The sequence below is a fragment of the Vitis vinifera genome, chromosome 8, assembly GCF_030704535.1.
Source record: "Vitis vinifera cultivar Pinot Noir 40024 chromosome 8, ASM3070453v1".
NCBI lineage: Eukaryota > Viridiplantae > Streptophyta > Magnoliopsida > Vitales > Vitaceae > Vitis > Vitis vinifera.
In genome coordinates, this window is record NC_081812.1 from 17,030,952 (window position 1) to 17,054,577 (window position 23,626).

Genomic DNA, 23,626 nt, shown 5'->3' on the forward strand with positions numbered 1-23,626 from the left:
CTTTTTTGTCACGTGAGTGAGTAACGACACAAATATGTTTCTTCTTACGGGTAAGTAAAATGTCTGGGAAGTGTTGGAGCTTCAAGATGAGATGAAGTAAATTCTAAGAATTGTAGTGGGAGCTAAGGGTCATCCTTTCTCCGGTAATGACTTTAAAAACAGGCCAACAAATTTGTTGAACTGAGTCATTCGAATCAATGAAGATGTTTGGCCTAAAGAATAAGGAATAGTTGGGACAGATTTGAATTAAGAAAAACGGGGTTGGTGGTCATTTGAACGAATGATGGTAATAATGCCATTTTACTGTTTTGAACTTTATAAATGATTTTATTATTCGCATTTTATATAAGTTTTATATATTTGTATAATAATCATTCAATGACTTAGATCTGATCGTCAAAAGTTCCTAAAATTTTTATATTTTATTATTATATTAGAAGAAATAGGAAAACAATAACTATTTCCAGAACTATAATATTTTTTGAAAAGAAAACTTTAATACAAAGTAAATACATTGGGACTGTATTTTAAAAATATAATTTCAATACAAATTTTAATATTTATGGTTATTTAAAAAAAAAAAAACTTCAAAATTAGGTTTTCCATATAACTTCTCCCTTATTTTCAAAAAACGCATATTTCATTTTAACGTTTGTTTGATAATTATTTTCAAAATCCCAGACACCTCAAGCCGACGTCAATGGGCACGGAAGTCGCATTGATCCATTCAGAAGATTGGAGCAGATTTCAATGTCCTCGACTATCTTCTGCTCCGAAACCATTCTGATATCCTCAAAACCCCTAGCTAGGGGTTTTCTGCTCCTGATTTATTAGACTAGATCTTCGACAACCTCTTCGGGGTTCTTATTTTAGAAGATTCACATTCTTGTTTTCAATTTTTATTTGTAGACGTCCAGTTTTGAGTCGAGAATGAAATCCTTGGCGGCTAGGGTTTTCTTTATTTGTCTTCTTCTTTGTACTCGCTCCAGTTTCATTCAATCGGACCAACAGGAGTCGAACAAGAACAAGTTTCGGGAACGAGAGGCCAGCGACGATGCCCTTGGATACCCTAACTTGTGAGTTTACGTTCCCTCTTTGGCTTTGAATTCTACTTGGGAATAACTGAAAAAGGAAAAGGCAATTTGAAGTACCTGTTTTCTATTCTTTTGGTTTCCAGAAAATGAAAATTGAGGTCTATTGAGTGAGAGAATTGCATTAGGCTCAGTGGAATGGGGAACTATTGTATGAGAAGGCAAAATAAATCAAGGGAATTGATAATTTGAAGTTTATTCAACAAGATTTTATGTTAATTGACCATTCCGGTGTGGAATTTACAGGAAGCTAACAATTCTGCTTTTTACTGGTTTTTCCTCTGCGATAGTCTCAATTGGATGTAGATAGATTTTTTATTTCAACTGTTTTATTAATATGCTTAAATTTTTTTGAGAAGAGTGTGTTGCTGTATTGTGTTTGCAAATTTAATTAAAAAATTTCCTTTTATGTGGATATAGAGATGAGGATGCTTTGTTAAATACACGGTGCCCTCGAAATTTGGAGTTGAGATGGCAGACAGAGGTTAGCTCTAGCATATATGCTACCCCATTGATCGCTGATATTAACAGGTGAGAAAAATCCCCCTTGTTACTATTATCTAACTATGAGCTTCCCTTGATCATTGATTCATTTGGCATAGGATCTTATATTCTTAGATTTTGATATGGGGCCTTTCTATGTTTTGTTTCTCAGTGATGGAAAGCTTGATATAGTGGTTCCTTCTTTTGTTCATTATCTGGAGGTCTTAGAAGGTTCTGATGGAGATAAAATGCCTGGTAATAATTGAAACTTTTATATAGAATTTTCCTGGGTAATCCAGTATGTTAAACTAAATATATCCAGTAAGCTGTTTATTTAATTTTACAGACTAGTGTCAGAAGGTGCCAAGAGAATAGGAGGGATTTTGAGTCTTCAAGCAGTCTTTGGATTGTTTGAGAATATGCATATAGATATGACATTAATAATACATTTTATTTTATCGGAAAGAGAAGTGTTATATAGACAAATATGATATTTTATTGATGAAAGAAAAGTGCTACTTATGGAGAAATGCAATGATACTGATTTTCCCAGATGCTTGTATTGAGTTTAATGCTGTTATACATATCAGGCTGGCCTGCATTTCACCAGTCAACTGTCCATTCCAGTCCTCTTCTGTATGATATCGACAAGGATGGTGTAAGAGAAATAGCTTTGGCTACCTACAATGGTGAAGTGCTTTTCTTCAGGTAGTCTTTTGTTATTTTTGTAGGAATGGCTTCTGATTGTTATGTGATGTTTGTTGTTAAGCTAGTTCTGCTCCATCATTTTCCAATCTCAGGACAGTTCCGTCTATTATATTTCAGGGTCTCAGGTTACATGATGACTGATAAGCTAGAGGTGCCTCGAAGGAGAGTTCGGAAAGATTGGTACGTGGGTTTAAATCCAGATCCAGTGGATCGTTCTCATCCAGATGTTAAGGATGACCAACTTGTTCAGGAAGCTGCTGATATGAAATTATTCTCCCGTAAGTTAATAAATAAATCTCTCCAAGAGGTTAAAACTCTGAATATAAGACCTTCTAATGCTGCTCATTTTCTCTTGCCCCTGTTATTTAACATCAACTTGTCAACTAAGCAAGGTTGATAGGAACTTGGCTTTTTATATCTTCAGTGGTGTTTAAAGATACTTGGCTGATTAACTATTATTTTTTGTTTTTCTGTGTTCATGATTTTGGACATGATGGTATGACATGAACCATTTACATGGGGTAGTTATACTTTCTGCTTTAAGATCATTACATCAATCATGTTTCTAACCCCAGTATGGAGTATTGTCATACAGTTCCTTGTATATGATCAACAGCCTCCTCATCCCTCTTTTACGTAGCACAGCAATTTGTAAGAATCCACCTGCTTCCCAACACATCCTTTAAATCTCCTGGCTTCTTACATAATCGGATGACTACTTGTTAGCTTTAAAGATTCTTTTACACAGCCCATGGCACAGAGAATTCATTGAATCCCACAGGCGGTTGAATCCTGAGTACTTTCCTGCCTTGAAATATGGCATATTTTTGTAGTAGCATTTTAGTTTAAATTTACTGCACTCTCTTGCTCATTTAAATTGATTCTATATTGTACTAGAAGCTCAGAACTAGAATTGCTTCTGTATAGTTTTCTTGTATAATTGATTGATCATATCATTAAATGTGGGATGTCATTGTAGAAATGAATGGAAGTACATCTGGGTCAAACACTTCCGTTCTTACATCAGCAGAAAGTCACCTTGGCACAGCGAATGCATCCAATCTAGAGAACAATGGGAAAACAAATGGAAATGAAACAGAGACAAACATTAAGCTGCCAACAAGCACACATAATTCTTCTGAGGATATTGGGTCTGTCAGGACCAGTAATGCTGAGAATGGGACAAACACAGGAAGAAGGCTTCTTGAAGATAATGATTCAAAAGGGTCACAAGGGGGTCATTCTCAATCCAAAGATAATAGTAGTGGGGATGCTCAAGCTGTGAATGTGCAAAATGATGAGGCTTTGGAAGCGGAAGCTGATTCATCTTTTGAGCTATTCCGTGAAAATGATGAGCTGGCTGATGAGTATAGTTATGACTATGATGATTATGTTGATGAATCCATGTGGGGAGATGAGGGGTGGACTGAAGGGCAACATGAGAAAATGGAGGATTATGTGAACATTGACTCGCATATCCTATGTACTCCAGTAAGTTTGAAATATGAGTTTCATAGACATATGATTTTGTCCTTCTGATAATCTTTTTTGCTTCTCTTTAATAGATTCAGGTTAGGTATACTTTATGATACTTGGTTGAATTATTGTGCTCTTGTTTTCATCAGGTCATAGCAGACATTGATAATGATGGGGTGTCAGAAATGGTTGTTGCTGTGTCCTATTTCTTTGATCATGAGTGAGTTCTTTTCCCAATATATTAGTTCTTTTTCTCTCTTCTTGGAGATTAAAAACATTTTAACGTCTGAAACTTCGGTATGAACTTAAGGTAACAGTGTGTTTGATAGGAACTCAAATCTCATCATCATTAACAATTTAGCTTCCATCTTTAAAACTACCTCCTACCCAAATAGATCTTGTCCAATCTAATGTATTTTAAAAGCAACTTTCTTTTTATCTTTGAAGAACAGCACTGTTTGTTTCACTTTGTTTAATGGAATGGATAGTCTCTTGCTGGAATATATAAAAGGGTTGCTAATAAGAAAACACCAGATATCCTTCAACTGATAGTTTACTGCGACAGACTTGCTTATTACCAATTATTTTTATGAACATGACTTGTTGTATTGCTTCAAACTTTTCCTGTGTCCCTTTTTTCCTCTTGGAGATTCTATGGCTGTTTCATGCTATTTTGATTTTTCATCCTATTTTATCATTTTCATGAATAGCTGGAAATGCCAGCTTATTGGTTCCTTAACCTTGGTCCCCCATCTTCAGTCTTTGCAATAAATCTTCATCTACATTGATTTTGGTTTGAAGGAGAATGTATTGGGTAAATAATTTATTAAATGCTTATCGGTTTTCTGTTGATCTAGTAACTAAAAACATCATAATAATGTCATTAATGTGTCTTTCTTTATATATTTTATATAATAATTAAATACTTGTAAAAAAAATTATTAACATTTTTAAACACAAAAATACATACATATATCATAGGTCCAAAGGTGTGGACTACAAGGACTGAGTGCTTTTTGTATATTTCCATATGGGTTGTGGCACCTCATAGTTGTATAGATTTAACTTAGCACTTTGAAGGTTCCTACATACTTTTTGTGTAGTTATTTTGGAGGATTCTTCATCCCTTTTTGGTAATTATTTTTACTTATCTTAATATATTATATTGTTGTCTCTCATTAAAAAAAAACGCATACATATATCATCATTTTTTATATTTTGAATATTAGATAGATTATCATCTTAGTGTTAAAAGTGTTCTCAATTTTTTCATATTATATTACTAAATATAATAAATTATATCATACATATATCATTTTTTTCAATAAAACAACTTTAATACGTGTATTCTTGCTTGTTTTATCACCAATGTTTTTGTCAAAATATCCTTCTGATATTTCATGATCTTTCCATAAAATCTAACCATCAATATTTCTATAATTTCTGATATTTTAATACTTGCCTCTAATTGCCTTAAGCTTATGCACCAGGTCTCAACTACTACGATGGTTTTAACCCTTTCTAACCCCTAACCAAATAAAATCTATTTGCAATTTCTCAATTTTTTATGCTACATGGAATCATGAAAATAGATAAGGAAGTAGCTAAGAATGTGAGACAAGCATGATTGGATTAAAGTTCCACGTAATGACAAAAAGGCTTTTTTCACCCATCTAACTTCCTTATTCTATCAATCATTGGATCTCAAAATTGTTTGCCTTCAGATTCCCCTCTAACAGAAGACCCAGGTAAGTCAAAGGCCAGTATGAGATTTTACATTCAATCATTGAGGCCAACTTGGAGAAATAGTTTTAAAAGGTGTGCATCTAAGGAGCAAAAGTTTCCTACAACTTAGACACAAGGTGCAACACAAGGCCCATGCCTAAGTAAAGTGAAATGTGACCTAGGATGCGTATCAATTTTATAAAATATTATTTCAAATCTAATCCAATCAATAAAAAATTTAAAATTCCAAATATTTTAAAAGAAGCATTCAACAAAAAAGTACTTATATTATATAAATTTTAATATACAACAAGAAATTTAATAAAAATATTTAGAAAGTAAAAGTAAAGTACATAAGGCATGCCTATTTAACAAGGCACATGTTTTAGCAAGGGAGACACTATAACTAGGGAGTGATTGCTTCTTAGGCCTAGGCACACTTTAAGCGTGTCTTTTAAAACTATGCTTGGAGATCAAATCATGACTCATGTTGATACTAGAAGGAGTACGCTTGTTTAAATTAATCTTAAGACCCGGTATGCACCTAAAAACCAACAAGATTAGCTTGGGTTTTGAAAATCTTTCATAGAAGCTCTAGAAAAAAATGTTATTGTTTGTAAATTGCAAATAAGACATCCTAGTCCTACTCCCACCCACTAGAAAGCCTCCCAGCCTACCATTCTCTTTCACTCTCAACAACATCCTGCTTCCAACATTAGCTGTAATGGTGAAAAGGAATGAGGAAAATTGATTGCCTTGTCTTAAACTCTTGGTTGCATTAACCCATCCTTTGACACTTCCATTCACTGAAATCGCAAAATTTGTATATGAAAAGCAACCTTTCATCCAAGATTCCATCTTGTACCAAACCCTTTTCTTTTTAGTGCATGGTCTCAAAAACCCCATTTCACATGATTATAAGCCTTTTAAAATTTTGAAGAATATCCTGTCCTCTCCTAAACGCCTTTTGTCTTCCACCATTTCATTAGCTATCAAAACTGCATCCAGAATTTACCTCCTCTCAACAAAAGCTTCTTGGGAAATGTAAATGATTTCATGAAGGACTCTTTGGATACCCATGATAAGACCTTAACTATGATCTTGTACAAGCTAGTGACCGAGTTGATAGGTTTGAAATCTGAGATTTTAATAATGAAATTGTGGGGTCTAAAGAAAATGAATAAGTACATGAACATCAATGCATTGGTCCAAGATTGTGAGGTAATTTTCCATGAAATTGGTGGATGATGCGCACTGTGAGGAAGTGGAGCTTCAAATTATTGCCCTAACACTGTCAATATGCATCATTCACTGCAAGCATTAGACTGACTGACAATATCTTCTACCTCTGCCTTTTCTTCTCTCTTATATTGAGAAAACACGTAGAATTTGTGTTCTGCCTTTCCTTGTAACGAATGCCAATTTTCTTCTGTTCTTCCTTGTTCCCTGATGTTGTTAAAAAACTGGAAAGAACTGCCTTCTTTTAACAAGGTGATCTCAAAGTAATTGGCCACTTTATAAGTTAACAGGTACTATGACAACCAAGAGCATTTGAAGGAACTGGGTGATATTGACATTGGAAAATATGTAGCTGGTGCTATTGTTGTTTTCAACCTTGATACAAAGCAAGTTAAGTGGACTACACCACTAGATCTTAGTACTGATGCTGGAAACTTCCGTGCTTATATATATTCTTCTCCAACTGTTGTTGATTTGGATGGTGATGGGAATTTGGACATTCTTGTTGGAACCTCCTTCGGCTTGTTTTATGTCCTTGATCATCATGGTAATCTTCTAAGATTGGAATTTTTTTTTTAATTCTTTCTAATTGATGCATATGATTAGATCATATTTTCTCATTATTCTTAGCTTGATTTTGGTTTAAAATTTAAATTGTAACTTTGATAACACTGAAGCAGTGATCAGGGGGCTTCATCAGCTCTGTAATGTTTGTCTGGTTTAGATCTCAATCTCCTTGATAGTTATTCTTTGCATTGATCCCTTCTGTTTTTCATCCCTTTTGGTCTCAGCATGACTCCAATTTATTTGTTTATATGTGTGCATTTGGTACTGTTAACTAGTTTAGGATTTTTTTTTTCTTTCCTTTTTTCATTTTTTAGTCATTTGAAATACATGAGACTGTCTCTGCTTTCCTACATTCCTGCGTTTGGGATCCATTGGTTATCCTGGCCCTATGCTCCTCCTCCTCTGCTTCATGGATTTTTAATCTAAGTTTTTTGTGTATAGGTTCCATGGTCATCATGTGATTGCTGTTTGCTGCTTCACTAAATCAGCAGTTGTTTCATGATTGGCTAATACCATTTGTTTTTTTTTTTTTGATAGTTAAATTCAAGATAGTATTGAGTATGATTGGCTAATACCATTGCACTCTATGATAATCATTTCAGAATACATTTCTTCTAATTTTTCTCTTAAAAGATTGTTGGACTGTTTCCCAGGAATAACTTATGCTTGACCCCTGTGTACTTGCATCATAGTTGGTAGGTCCATTCTTCCCAGTCTCCTGGTAAAAAGAGTTGTATCACATGGCTTGGATTTTTGCTGTTTTCTCCTTGTACATAATCCCAGTTTATTGTAAGTCACTTCCTAGAAGGGCTATACTCTTGACACCTCGACACTTTTTAGTTCAGCCTCATTTGTTTTTGTATTCTAAAATTTCCTTGATGTCTTTTGGGGAGTAGATTGCAGAACTGGTACCAGAAAAACATCTGCAGCAAGAGAATAGAAACACATGGTTGATGATATTCTACACTTGTTCATGGTTTTTGGCTGATTTTTGTTTTCATCTAAAAAATGGACCCTACTAGTTTCACTTGCCTCTGATTTTGTAGTGAAATCTTTTATTAATGTCATTTCCTCAAGATGGGAGAGGTTATTGCCTGTTTATTTTTATTTTTTTCCAAGCATATCTAAATAAAGTTTTATGATAGGCATGCACACACAAACATACATACATACAAACTGGTAAATTTAAGGGAGAATATATTATGTTTGAAATTTTTTATCTTTATGGGGTCCCTACATTGTTTCCAAATAGATAATGTCCAGAAAGGTAAATGAATAAAAGGAATTTGTCACTATATAAAGCTATTGTGTAACAATAAAAAATACTAAAAAAATGCAGGAAAAGAATGAGGATGAATTGATACAGATGGAATTTATGAGAACTAAATATTTTGTCTTGGCAGGTATAAAAATTCATATATAAATAAGATTTTTTAAATGGAGTGGGGAATTAGTGGATCATCTTTTTTTGCATTTCCTAGTAGTATTAGCATTATGGCATATAGGTTGAGACTTACTGGGATTGTTTGGGATCCACATAGGAGTATTGTGGAGATGCTGACTATTGCTTACTAGGATTTAGAGGCCTTCCTATAGGGAAGTCACTTTGATGTATTGCTAGTCTTAAATTAATATGAACTATATGGCAGGAGAGGAATGCAATGATTTTTTAGGAAAAATAGAGTATTTTGGAAGCAATGTGGGATTTAATCAAATTCTCTGTCTCTAGTGTCAACCAAAGTAACGTTTGCAGGCATCCCCTTTGAGCATTATATTACTAAACTGGAACTCAGTATGTAGATCTACCAAGTTAGTTGAAGAGATACTCCCTACTTGGATGTCTCCTCCAATGGGCAATGTTAAGTTGAAGTTTTATGGTTGCTCCTTTGGTAATCCTAGACAATTAGGAATTGGAGGAATGTTTGTGGATCATCATGAAACATTAGTGAAATTATTCTCTAAAAATGTTGGGAGTGGGTCTAATGATTGAGGCAAAGATACGACCCTTATTAGAAGGGCTAAAGCTAAGAGTCTATCCAACCTTCTAGTGGAGGGAGATTTTGCAGTAATCCTAATTCGGGTAAATAAGAAAGAGAGAAGCTTGTAGATATTTGATGAGTGACTAGGCTAAAATTTTGATAGTGCTTTAGAGTTGGGGTGTTCTTTCTGTTAGATTCCTCAAATAGTCATGGAACGTTAGTGAGAGTATTCTCCACTGGGACTAACCATCAAGGAGGAGATTAGCCTTATTAGATAGCCTAAAGCTAAGAGTCTTAAAATCTTGGAACAAAGAGGTTTTTGGAAAGGTGGGAGTGAATAAGAAGTTGGCTTTGGATAAAATGGATTTCTGGGATAATCAAGAGAAGGGACGTGTTTTATCCATGGAGGAGCTGGAGGCTAGAAAGGAGGCAAAAGAGAATTTTGAAAAATGGGTTCTCATGGAGGAAATTTCTTGGAGGCAAAAATCAAGAGAGGTGTGGTTGAAGGAGGGAGACAAAAATACTGGTTTTTTTCATAAGATGGTCAACTCTCATAGAAGGAAAAATTGCTTGTCTAAGATTAAGGTGAATCGAACTTGGTTAACAGAGGAGCAGGAAATTAAGGGAGGGGTGGTTGGAGCATTTAAGAATCTTTTGACTGATCCTGGTGAATGGCACCCATCTATGGATGGTTTGGCTTTTAATAGGATTGATGGTGAGGAGGCAGCCAGGTTGGAGGAGGTGTTTACAGAGGAAGAGGTCTTTTCTGCTTTATCAGATATGAATGGAGACAAGGCTCCTGGCCCAGACGGCTTCTCTCTCAGCTTTTGGCAATTTAGTTGGGAGTTTGTGAAAGTAGAGGTTATGAGCTTCTTTAAGGAATTCCATGAGCGTGGCAGATTCGTAAGGAGCCTTAATTCAACTTTTCTGGTCCTTATCCCTAAAAAGGCGGGCGAGGAGGATCTTAGGGATTTTAGACCGATAAGTTTGGTAGGGGGGTTGTATAAACTGTTGGCGAAAGTGTTAGCTAACAGACTCAAAAAGGTCATGGGAAAGGTGGTGTCTTCAGCTCAAAATGCATTCGTTGAAGGTAGACAAATTCTAGATGCAGCCCTAATTGCCAATGAGGCAATTGACTCAATGTTGAAAAGTAAGGAGAGCGGGGTGTTGTGTAAGCTGAATATAGAAAAGGCTTACGACCATCTAAACTGGAATTTCTTGTTGTCGGTTTTGCAAAGAATGGGATTTGTGGAGAGATGGACTGGTTGGATATCTTGGTGTATTTCCACAGCAACTTTTTCGGTGTTAATCAATGGTACCCCAGAGGGTTTCTTCAATAGTTCAAGGGGTTTGCGTCAGGGAGATCCTCTTTCTCCTTATCTTTTTGTGATTGGGATGGAGGCCTTTAGTAGGCTTATTCATAGGGTTGTGAGAGGGGGTTTCCTTTCAGGATGCAGGATAAAAGGTAGAAGAGGGGACGGGGCGTTGGTTTCTCATTTGTTGTTCGCTGACGATACTCTAGTTTTCTGTGATTCATCCCAAGATCAAATGGCTTATTTAAGCTGGTTGTTGATGTGGTTTGAAGCCTTATCAGGTTTGAGAATCAATTTGGATAAGAGCGAAATCTTGCCGGTTGGGAGAGTAGAGAATTTGGAGTTGTTGGCTCTTGAGGTTGGTTGTAAAGTGGGTAGGCTACCAACTTCTTACTTGGGGATCCCTTTGGGGGTGAATCATAAGTCCGTGGCCGTTTGGGATGGAGTGGAAGAAAGGTTCCGGAAAAGGCTTGCCAAGTGGAAAAGACAATTCATCTCTAAAGGCGGGAGAATGACCCTTATTCGGAGTACCTTGTCAAGTATGCCTATATATTTGATGTCGTTACTTCGAATTCCTAGAGCGGTTAGTTTAAGATTGGAAAAAATTCAAAGGGATTTTTTATGGGGAGGAGGAGCTTTGAAGAAAAAGCCTCATCTAGTAAAATGGGATACCGTGTGTTTGGATAAGAGTAAGGGTGGTTTGGGAGTTAGACGTTTGTCTATTCTCAATAGGGCCCTTCTTTGTAAATGGAATTGGCGCTTTGCGAATGAAAGGGATAAACTATGGAGGCGTGTCATTAGTAGGAAGTTCGGGGAGGAAGAAGGGGGGTGGTACTCTAAAGAGGTCAGGGAGGGCTTTGGAGTTGGTTTTTGGAAGGATATAAGGAAGGAAGGTGCTCTTTTGCAAAACAGGGTGGGCTTCTCTGTGGGGAATGGTAGAAGGGTGAAATTTTGGAAAGATAATTGGTGTGGGAACTCCACTCTCTGTAATTCATTCCCCTCTTTGTATGCCTTTGCATCTTATAAAGAGGCTTGGATAGAGGAGATGTGGGATCATTTTGGAGGTGAAGGGGTTTGGAGTCCCAGATTCTCTAGGCCCTTTAATGACTGGGAGGTGGAGGAGGTGGAGAGATTACTTGTGATAATTCGGGAGAGGAGGCTTAATCCTCTTGCGAAAGATTGTTTGTTGTGGAAAGAGACAAAGGATGGGATTTTCTCAGTTAAATCTCTTTATAGCATTTTAGTTTCAAGAAGAGGTGTTCAATTCCCTATCAACATTATATGGAATCCTTGTGTGCCTACTAAAGTGGGTTTCTTTGCTTAGGAAGCTTTTTGGGGTAAGGTGTTAACTTTGGATCAACTCAAAAAGAGGGGTCGGTGTTTAGCCAACAGATGCTTTCTTTGTTGTGAGGAAGAAGAATCTATTGATCATATTCTTATTCAGTGCTCCAAGGCTAGAGTGTTATGAGAATTATTATTTGCTCTTTTTGGTGTTTCTTGGGTCATGCCTTATTCGGTTAGAGATAACCTTAGTGGGTGGAGTGGCTTTAATATGGGCAAGAAGCGCAAAAAGGTGTGGAAGACAACCCCCTCGTGTATCTTTTGGACGGTGTGGAAGGAAAGAAATAGGATTGCCTTTGACAATGAGGAGCTATCAATGAATAGGTTGAAAAATTTTTTTGTTTGTAATCTTTGGGTGTGGTCTAAACCAGTTGTAAATGAAGGTCCTCTCTCTTTACTCGGTTTTTTTTATTGGCTAGGTGCTAGGTGAGGGCTGGTATTGTATTTCTGCTTCTTTTTGTGCCCTAGGTCGTCTCTTGTATACTCCCTGTATGCTTTTGGGCCTGTTTTTGGGGCTTCTTGCTAATATATGCTTCTTTGTGTGTTTGCCAATCAAAAAAAAAAAAAAGTTAAGAGTCTATCCAACCTTCTAGCAAAGGAAGATTCTACAGTGGTTCTAACTCGAGTAAATAAGAAAGAGAGGTTTGTGGAGGTTTGATGAGTGACTGAGCAAAAATTTTGATATGGCTTTAGAGATGGGCTGTTCCTTATATTAGATTTCTCGGGCAACTAACCATAGCAAGACAGGGAGCTAATCAATTATTCTCTTTTGTAGGGGATATTCTACCTCGTTGAGTTTTGAGTTTGTAGTTCTAAGTACTTTTAGTTTTGCATTTTTCTCACTTTTAATCAGAGTTATGTAGTTGTTGTGTTTGGGGGAAAGATTTCTCATCCTTCTTTATATTTATTTATTTCATGATAATAAAATGCTTGTTTTTGGTAAAATAAAATAAAAATTAAAGAAAATATAATGTCTAGCTCTAGGAGCAAAGATCTTCATGCTTTTGAATTATATGGTTAGCCTTCATTTAATTCCTTCAGGCAATTTATATATTTATGTATTTTTTTTTAATATATATCCAGGCAAGATAAGAGAAAAGTTTCCTCTTGAAATGGCTGAAATTCAGGGAGGTGTAGTTGCAGCTGATATCAATGATGATGGTAAAATTGAGCTAGTGACTGCTGATACCCATGGCAATATTGCTGCATGGACTGCGCAGGGAAAAGAGATTTGGGTAACACATGTTAAGAGTCTTGTTCCACAGGTAAGTTCTCAGTTTCAGTTTTGCTTTTAGTTTTTAGCTCTAGTTTATGAATGTGTCTTTTAGCTCTAGTTTATGAATATGTCTTTAGCTTTAATTTCAAGCCATAAACAAGCCTAAAAGGAACACTAGGGTTCTATTTCTTCTTCTATGATCTTTGAAAGCACTATCATCATGAATTATTTTTTTGTAACCGAGAAACCTTCCATAGCCAAGCCGGTAGGACTATCTATGGGGACCTAAACCTCGAGGTGCTAACCGCTTGCAACAACCAGCACCTGGTAAATCCAGGGTATCAAGGATTCAAATTCAAGACTATGTGTCACTTACTGGGACCACACTTTCCTATGTTCACCTTAACCAACTGGGCTACCCTGACGAGTACCATCATCATGAGTTATCTTAGATTACTCAAGGAACAACCATCAAATCGAGTTTAAATAACACTTTAGATGGGGATTCCCCTCTTGACAGACCTTTGCAATACTCCTTTTGAAAGAAAATGCTTATCTCTATTCAAAATGATGATGCTTATTTGGGTGCTACAAAACATAGGAGAAACTAATGATGATCGCTCGGATTTTTTTGGACAAGGTGATGACTTCAAAGTTTTGGGATATCATTCCTTTCTTTGCCTCTTCTTGAGCCTCTTACACCACAACCTTTAAAGGCATTCCCCTTTAATGTGATTCAACTTGATTGGTTTTTGGTGTGTAGTTCCAAAGGTATGGGCCAACAAAGAGTGATTTCTATTTGTATATTTCCATATAGGTTGTGGTGCTTCACAATTGTATAGGTTTACTTAGTACTTTAGAGGTTCCTACATACCTTTTGTTTAGTTTTTTTGGAGGATTCCTCATCCTTTTTTTGTACACCTCCATCTATCCTAAAAATCTCAACATCTCTCTACCCAAATCACTAAAAGAATAATGCTTGGAATTTCCTATGTGACCTAAGAAGTCTATGATTATCAAATCAGATAGAATCATAGGAAAGATCAAAGCAATCTTGGTAAAAGTTTGTGACAAAGAATTAGAGCCACTAGGCAAGAGAGAAATAAATGGTCAAGCATTCCTTTGTTAGTCCTCCTCAACCATAATGTGTCATTAGTATTGACCTCTTATTTTGTCACCAATAAGGCAAAAACACTTTATGTGGGGCTTTGAAGTTCCAATGATGCTCAAGAAGAAAAAGCTACAAGTTCATGATGAGAATGACCCCAAAGAGCTAAACATCAAGCTTATTGAAAAAGATAAATGTATCAACATGAAGTCACAAAGACAAGAATGGTGAAATCATCAAATTCTTAACTAGATAAGACAAAATTAAAATGTCAAGATGGATAAAAAGAGGAAATGTTTGTGCAAGTTTTTACGAGGGTCTAATTGTTGTGATTATAGTTCTTGGTTACTTTCTACCATCTTTTGTACATCTTTGAATGATCGCTTATCCTTCTTGTATTTATCAATTGATTGATAAATGAAAATATTTATTTTTTATTATAAAAAAATAATAATAATAATAATAAAGGAACCATACCTAATCAGGAATCGAGTATACAAAAGAAAAATGATAGAAACCTCATGTAGTTTTTCCCTCGAATATTGATGATACTCTTGAATCACCATGTTAGAATTCCAATCATTTACTCTAAATATTTTTTGCTACTCAGTCATATAGCATCACTTTCATTAAAAAAAACATTCTTCCTTACCTAGAAATACCTTATTCCTCAACAAAAAAATTCTAAAACCAAACCCCCTTTACTATTTAGTTTAGAAACCTAATTTCATTTTGTTAGATGATCCATTTTCTTTATTGTTCTATCAATCTTGAAAAAATCCTGATAGAAACTTTGGAATTGGAGAAAAATAAGTGGGAAGAAGAAGCAAACAAGATTTTGCGATTTTTTGGAGAAAGTGGTGCAATTTTTTGAAAAATCATATTCTAGGCCCTCTTGAGACTTTACATTGGTCTACTATTTTAGTGGAGAGTGCTAATTGGTTGGACTATCCCTTTGTTGAAAAGGAAGTGCGCAAAGTTGTCTTTTCGTTAAATAAAGAAAAGGCACTAAAGTCATACAATTTCTACTTAGTCATGTTTCAAGAGTGTTAACACATGGATAAGGAAGATTTATCAAGAGTTTGACAATAGTTAGGTAATTAAACCAAAGTCCCAATGCTACCTTCATAGCTCTTGTGCTAAAAAGGAGCCATTGTAATAAAATATGAAACTCCATAACCAACAACCTTATTAGAAGTCTATATAAAATGATGGTTAAAGTCTTACTAGACTATATTCAAGGAGTCCTTCATGAAACCATTCATTTCTCCTCAAGAGATTTTGTTGAAGGGAGAAATTTTAGATGCAATATTGATAGCCAATGAAAAGAAAGATGATTAGGAGAGGAGTGTAGTTTTCAAGATTGATTTTGAAAGGACCTATGATTGTATGGGCTAAGGTTTTCTTGATCAAGCACTAGAAAAGAAGGGGTCTAATACTTGATGGAGGTCTTCGATGAAGGGTTGTGTGTCTTGAACAAATTTTGCAATCTTAATAAATGATTATGCTAAAGGATGAGTTAAAGTAACCAAAGGTTGTAAGCAAGGAGATCCTTTTTCCCTTTTTCTCTTTATCATTGCAATTGATGTCTTAAGTAGGATAGTGTTGAGAAAAAAAAGAGAACAATCACTTGGAAGGTTTCCTAGTTGGGAGTTTCTTCAAAGGCCAACATGGAAGATTTCTAAAACCTTAAGCTAATCTTAATGGGTTTTCGACACATTTTAGGACTTAAGATCAATTTAGACAAGAGCACTTTACTTGCTATCAACATGAGTCAGGATAAAATTACTAGATTGGTTTTGGTGCTTGAATGTAAAGTTTTTTAGTGGCCCTTAACCTATTTGGGACTCACTCTGAGGGGAACCTAAAGGCTAGTGCTTTTTGAGATCCAATAAGTTGAAAAAATTACATGGAGATTGGATGGATGGAGAAAAAGCCTTTTTGTCTCTAGGTGGAAGAATCACTCTAATCCAACTCTTTAAACAAAATTCCATGAGCAATGACGACAAAGATTGAGAAAACATTAAGAGATTTTCTTTAGTCGAGAGTTGGAGAGGGAAAGAGAGATCCTCTCATTAGTTGGGATCTAATGTGCAATGCCCAAGGTGGAAGGGGGTTTAGGGTTCAGGAAGATTCCATCAAGGAATAGAGGCCTCTCAGAGAAGCGGCTTTGGAGGTTTCCAAAAAAATCTATTGCTCTTTGACATAAGGTAATATGCCCTAATAGATGAGATACAACATTCTAGGTAGGTAGTTGCATCAATTCCCTTGGAAGCCATTGCATAGATTTTCTTAGATTTCTCTAGACATACTCATTTTATGGTGGGTAATGGGGTAAGGAATCATTTTTTGGGAAAATTTATGGTAGGGGGATGAACCTTTATGCTCTCCATTTTCAAATCTTTTCAGAGTTGTGATGACTAGAAATTTTCCTATTTCATCTATCCTCGGTATTTCTTTTCCTATTTCTTGGAATCTTTAACTTTCATTGTAACCTCATTGACTTGGAAATAGAAGACCTTGAAAGACTGATATCCTCTCTTTCTCTCTCTCGTATGAACTCATCACTGTTTGCCTTTGACATGAGAACTTGGTCATTATCTTCTTTAGACCTATTTACTATAAAAAAAAATTCATTTACTTTGCCCAACCTATCAGCTTCTATTCATTTTTCTCTAGCAAAAATTCATATGGAAATCTAAAACTCCTCCAAGGTTAAGGTCTTTGCATGGCTAATGGGTAAATGTTAATATCAATGACCTGCCACATGTAAGAAAGACCTTACAAAGCCCATGGTCCTGACCATTGCACTGTCTATAGGGAGTGGAGAATGATTGATCATCCTTTTGTTGCACTATCTGATGACTTTGAGGTTATGGCACAGGCTATTTCATACTTGATTGTGTTTCTCCTAGGAGCATAAGTGACATGATGATCATTTCCTTTAAGGGTTTGGGGAGTATAGTTAGAGACAAAATTCTATGACAAATTGTTTGCCTTACTTTGATTTGGATAGTGTGACAGAAAAGAAATACAAGTATTTTTTAAGAGAAGTGGAAAAATATAAAATTTATACGAGAACTAATTTATTTTTGTTCCTCTTTTTGAGCCTTAGCAACTATAGCTTTCAGGGACACTCGTCTCAAGTCAAATCAATTGGAATTTGGTATGTAAGTCAAAGGGTTGAAATAGCAAAACATGGGGCAAAGGTTTGATCTCTTTTTGTAAATGTATTGATCCCTATAGAGAGTAGAGTTGCTTTTCGCTTATATGGTTTCAAACTTTCATGTGGTACTATATTGAGGTATATATTAGAGTTTGTATATTTGGGAGGGATGCCTTATCCTTCACATATGCTTTTAAATCCTTATCAATGAATATTTTCTTTTTAATAAAAAAGATGCAAACACAAGAGAAGCCATTAGCCTAAGGGGTTGGTCCAAATTCACATTAACACAAAAGAGGATGCTTTTATTGAGGTTGACTTTAAAAGTAAAAATCTACGAAAAACTGAAGGAGTGTGTTTAATATTGTGATATCTGTTGGTAAGCTGGCCAGACATCCACGGTTATAAAATATATATATATATATTGTGATATCTGTTGGATTAGCTCTAAAAGCATTTGTATCATTTGCAAACTATAGATAAGGATACTTGAGATGATTACTGATGCAACCCTCCAAAATTCTTCTAGATGTTGAAAATCATTTTGCTCAAAATATATGCTACTATTGTGAAGAACTATATTACATTGTTTGGGCCGTGGTTCTAGGTACAGGGTTGTGTCTAGGTGTATGATATGATATAGTGGTTAAAGGTGTTTAAATGATCTACTGTTTATACCATACTGGCCTGATATACAGAACACATTCCTCAGGCTCCTACGATTGGCGATGTTGATGGGGATGGGCACACCGATGTTGTGGTTCCAACACTATCAGGAAATATATATGTTCTTAATGGCAAGGATGGATTACAAGTTCGTCCATACCCTTATAGAACTCATGGAAGAGTGATGAATCAAGTTCTTCTTGTTGATTTAAGTAAACGTGGGGAAAAAAAGAAGGGACTTACTCTTGTTACAACATCATTTGACGGTTATTTGTACCTTATAGATGGACCCACATCATGTGCTGATGTTGTTGATATTGGTGAAACTTCGTAAGTTATCCTCCACTACTATTCATGTTTAGTTTTACTGTTTAATTTTTCAAAATTTGTTTAAAATATAAATGCCTTTATTACAGATATAGCATGGTCCTGGCGGACAATGTTGATGGTGGAGATGATCTTGATCTTATTGTTACAACCATGAATGGCAATGTATTTTGCTTTTCAACTCCTGCTCCACATCATCCCCTCAAGGCAGGATAGACCCAAAACTGAATTTTATTTTTTTGTGTATAAATTTTATTTCATAGGTTTGTGATTCATAAAGGTTTCTAATATCATATTTTACACTTTTCCAGGCATGGAGATCACCCAACCAGGGAAGAAACAATGTTGCAAACCGGCACAGCCGTGAAGGGATTTATATTTCACAGTCATCAAGAGCTTTCCGTGACGAAGAAGGCAAGAGCTTTTGGGTGGAAATAGAGATTGTAGACAAATACAGATTCCCGTCAGGGTCTCAAGCTCCTTATAATGTCACAGTAAGATGCTCCTTACCTACCTCAACGTATATTTCCTAAAGTCTGCAATTCAGTCTTCTGTGTTCAATCATCATCTTCTTTAAAAAAACAAATGCAGACAACTTTGTTGGTTCCTGGTAACTACCAAGGAGAGAGAAGAATAAAGCAAAACCAGACCTTTGATTGTGCTGGAAAACATCGAATAAAACTTCCAACAGTTGGAGTTAGGACAACAGGGACAGTTTTGGTGGAGATGGTAGACAAGAACGGACTCTATTTCTCAGATGATTTCTCCCTTACATTCCATATGCATTATTACAAACTGCTGAAGTGGCTTCTTGTCCTCCCAATGCTTGCAATGTTTGGAGTGCTGGTCATCCTACGACCACAGGAGGCCATGCCTTTGCCTTCGTTCTCACGGAACACTGATTTGTGATGATTATATGGTATCACACCTGGACACATTTATACCAAAGTTCACAAAGCGCGAATGGTTATCTTTACTTTTCACCCAGAACAGGAAAAAAAAAAAACACTTTGAAACGTTTGTGCTATTTTGGTGAAGTGTTTGATTACCGAGATTCAATCTCACATCCATCTGATAGAAAAGAGTTACTTTCTGGAACCGGCTGAATTAAGAGTTTCCAAAATAGTGAGTTGAAATTGTATTATTCATAGCCGCCAACATAATTCTTGGTTCCCATTACCTCATTTTCTTCAGCTAGTTTTTCGATCTTCATTGTTCAAAGACATCATATGTGGCATGGATATTTATCAACATCAGGACCATGTTTTAAGCCTCGTATAAAGATCTTGTTCAATAGTGTCAAGTAAACGAGAAAAGCTTGTAGCAAGGCATCCAAGTTGTTTCTAATGAAAAAAAACTTGTTCCCGGCTCCTTCATGGAAACAATGTAAAACAACGTAGTCACCAATCTACACCAAAGGCCTTCTGGTCCTCAGCCCAATTGTCTCAGAAGTTCTCCAGTTCTAGAGCCTAAGTATTGTGCAACAATTTTGACTCAATGTTTTAACGACTCTGGTTTGATTTGATTGTAAGCGCATTCACCTATGTTTGAAGGCAGTGGAGCATAAAACATAACCATGGGCACCCCTGCCCATTATTTGTAATAGTTTGTGAGCTCTGGTGTTCGCTTTATTGAGAGCCCAAATGATTTTTCCTTATTCAAGAATCTTCAATTAGAAGAAAAATTAATTGAGCTGGATTAAACTCATTTGTCTGATTGAAAATCATTTCATGATCGAAAATTTCAACTGGCAGTGGTTTCCAAGAGTTTTGGTCTACTTGATAACAGTTTGAATTTGCTTCCTAGATGCAAACAAATCCAAATTATTGTCCTGCCCCATTCTTTTCATTGCAGAAGCTTGTTCGTTTGAAGAAAGCCCACGTTTAACATCCTTTTCTTCTTTATTTGCAATTGTTGTCGCAACTGGCCTGTGTTATATTTTTGAAAAGGGTAGTCTCCTTTAAATCCTATCGTTTGCCGTCATTCAGTTTCCCACCAAGGCGACAGCTGGGAAAATATCTGCATGGTATCATCTGGCAATTAAAAAAAAATACGCTTCTGCATAAAAATAATTAAAATAAAATAAAATAAAAACCAAACAAACAAACAAGATCCTATGCCTTTTCTATGCAAATCTGCTTTTTGTTCCATTTCTGAGAATCATTTTAATTAGAATTATGCAGCTAACGAACCTGCCCTTCTTGTGGCCTGTGGGTAGAGCAAGCTCATATATTACAAAACGAAATGACAGTGGAAGTGTGTCGGCAGATGGTCAATCTTCACCTGGTTAGGATGTTTATATATTAGGTATTCTAGTACCAAGGTACTCATTCTTCAAAGCGTGATGCTAAAAAGTTCACCCATTCTCAGACTCCAGCTGCAATTTAAGTTTTCTGGGTGCATCAATCAGAATTATACTGCCTAGGCAGAACACGATGCAACAGAAGATTAGCAAAAAGTAATGGATCCTGGGTGACAGTAGGATTTTTGAACAAGTTCAAAGCCACAACTCTGATTGATCATCCGCTAACTCAAAATAAGGTTTAGGACTATTGGTAGACCAGAAACCCTTAATAACAAGAACCCCACGCCGATGTTCAAATTAATCGGAACATCATCAAAACCCTACTAAAGCAACTCAAAAGGATAGCATCCTAACCTTTTGGTTTATAGAAACTACGAGGAAAAGGATTCAAGAAAAAGGGAAAAGGAAACAAAGAAGAAAAGACGATAATGACTGAGCTTGAATTAATTCTTTTCCCAACTTCTCTTACTTTGTTAAACAGAAAATAAGCAACTTCAAAATGTGCACATTTTTTTCTCTAATTTCCACTATATCTTATTTTCTCTCTTATTTTGCATCTCAACATACAAGAGTGATTAATTCTTCTTCTAACTTTTATTCTTCCTTTGCCACATTGCTTCTAACATCCAAAAGAGCCTAAAAAATTTCACTACTACAATAGAATGAACAGTGTTGCACTACAGCAAGTATGAAGGATACCCATTCATAACTTGCTACAGAAGCACTACTGTCACCCACTAAAATGTTACTTTCTTATTGGGTAATTACTAATATTGTCAACCTAATTTGTTACTAATTAAAATAAACAGAACATCCTCACTATAAGATCCCTAAATAAACCCAATTTGGCCCTTTCTTCCAACCATGCTATACAACAAAGATTCTTGATCCCAAACTCAAATCAACTACAAGACTTCAAGAAATTGAGTACAGCTAATATATATTATAGCACACAAAGGGCATTGAAATTCATTCTTAGAATCTATTCTCCAAAACTAGTAATATTAGTTCTCTGCTTCCCTGTTACTCTAACTGCTGAACCATGTAAATCTTAATGTCTCTACCCTTTTTCCAATTTTTTCTATAATGCTATTTGTCCTGCCAAATTGTATAGGGTTGAAACCCAATTCAAAACCAATTACAAGGGAACCAAATCCATCACTGAGACAGTGAAGCATAAATGCTTCCTAGGTTCACACTCTTCATGGCTTAGACCAACAGAGAAATAAAAAACCAAACGGGCATTAGTTTCAACCAAAGCCAGACGATTACCAATAAACCAACACATTCATCATTATAAAAAGCCCATTTCTTTCAAAATACTTGCTTGAATGTAACACAACAAATCCAGTTGGCTACTTAAAAAGCCAGAAGCTTCTGTGCAAACTGACAAATTTAGCTATAATCACACAGAAACATCCAACCCACAACTAACTACGATTACCAATTTTTGTATCAGAAATTCTCTTCGATTAAACAACTTAATTCACATATACATTTAAAGAGAAACATTGGATAAAAAGGCAAGGAAAAGGAAAGAGGAAGGAATGAAAAGAGCACAGATTAAATAGAACGGAAAGCAAGGAGAGATGCAATTACAAATATATCTTGAAGAAGGAAGGAACAAAAAAAAAAACATAACTTACATAAGAATCAAAACACTTGCAAGACGGGCCTCTTTCCAAGTCTTTTGATCTCTTTATCCATTTGGCCAGTAAGCATCAAACCGAACATCTTGAAATCACATAGAAGAGACCAAATTGGATGCCCAAATGTCGCGGGGACGTTTCCTTCCACAAAGAAATGACTGTACCAGGCGAAGCCATAACCAAACAAGGGCACGAGGAACACACACCACCAATTGAAGAAGGCCGAGTAAAACAAGAAGAAGATGCCAGTAAGTGTGCCCACGAAATGCCAACGCCTTGTGGCTGGTTTTGAGTGCTGATTGACATAGAAAGGCCAGAACTCTTCCATGCTTCTGAAATTCATATCCACAAACCCGAATCAGAAAACTCACTCTTGGATGCTCCCTAAAACACCAAATCAGATATCGCTAACCGGGTGTTCTTGAAACCCCAAAAAGCTATCTGGGTTTGTTCAATTTTCAGCGGAGAAGTCACTGATATCGAAACTTGAGGGTTTTTAAGGCTGATAAGATGTTGGGTGTGCTTGAAATCATAAGTAGGAGTAAAAGCCAGAATTTGCTGAGGGACAGAACCAAAACAAAAGTTTTTCCCTCCTGGGGATTCTGCGATCTCCTCAACAAAGGAGATGGAATTGCTTGATAATTAAAGAAAGAATTCAAAGGCGTTGGTTAGAAGGGTGAATGGTTGCTCTCGGCGAGGAAGTCAAAGTAGGTTTAGGGTCTCTCTTGTGAAACAGCTACATGGGTTTTATCATCAGGAAATGTGTGTGATTGGGGATAGTTTCATTAGTTTGTTTGGGATCTGCTTCATCTACCATTATTTTATATCCTCAATTTACATTTAGAATAGAAAACAACGACAGAAGCCAACCCCAACACGCATTTGTCAATTTCAATGCCCACGTTCAAACTGGACTTGATACCATCAGTCCCCTTTTAATCACTTTTTTTTTTTATTTAATTTCGAGTATGCTTGGATATTGTGGTTCAGGTTTTTAGAAAATAAATCCATCTCTTACAGTAGGCAAGGCCTGATTTACTTGAAAATTATATAGAATAAAGGGCTCAAATCAGTAGAGACAAAAGGTATGATTTAGTGTGATGGCCTTATCCAAAAATGTATCAAAACTTTTGGACCTGAGGCTGAGACTGAGGGCTCAATACTCACTAATATAATGTGCCGGTTTCCAAGCTTCAGACTCAAAGAGTCACTTATACCCTGATACCTTAATAATATTCTTCATGTCTTGTTCATATTTTTGTGCCCT

The 23,626-nt window shown here is 36.0% G+C and overlaps 1 protein-coding gene and 1 long non-coding RNA gene across 3 annotated transcripts; one reads left to right on the forward strand and one right to left on the reverse strand.

Moving 5' to 3' along the window:
* The first annotated feature begins 594 nt into the window (after positions 1 to 594).
* LOC100251006 (protein DEFECTIVE IN EXINE FORMATION 1) lies at positions 595 to 19,687 on the forward strand. The gene is made up of 13 exons (XM_010655901.3): positions 595 to 1,076; positions 1,512 to 1,622; positions 1,747 to 1,829; positions 2,165 to 2,282; positions 2,400 to 2,560; positions 3,262 to 3,773; positions 3,908 to 3,978; positions 7,013 to 7,269; positions 13,006 to 13,187; positions 18,125 to 18,408; positions 18,495 to 18,612; positions 18,717 to 18,899; positions 18,997 to 19,687. The coding sequence occupies exons 1-13, from the start codon at positions 931 to 933 to the stop codon at positions 19,312 to 19,314; spliced, it is 2,544 nt and encodes an 847-aa protein (XP_010654203.1). The 5' UTR covers positions 595 to 930; the 3' UTR covers positions 19,315 to 19,687.
* A 406-nt stretch (positions 19,688 to 20,093) lies between these two features.
* Positions 20,094 to 23,449, reverse strand: LOC100251043 (uncharacterized). 2 transcript variants are annotated; one of them, XR_009466433.1, is made up of 2 exons: positions 22,357 to 23,449; positions 20,094 to 20,424 (listed from the first exon to the last, which is right to left on the reverse strand). It is a non-coding gene; the product is annotated as an uncharacterized LOC100251043 (long non-coding RNA). The 2 variants fall into 2 exon arrangements; XR_009466434.1 differs by having other exon boundaries at positions 20,094 to 20,438.
* Between the last annotated feature and the right edge of the window lie 177 nt (positions 23,450 to 23,626).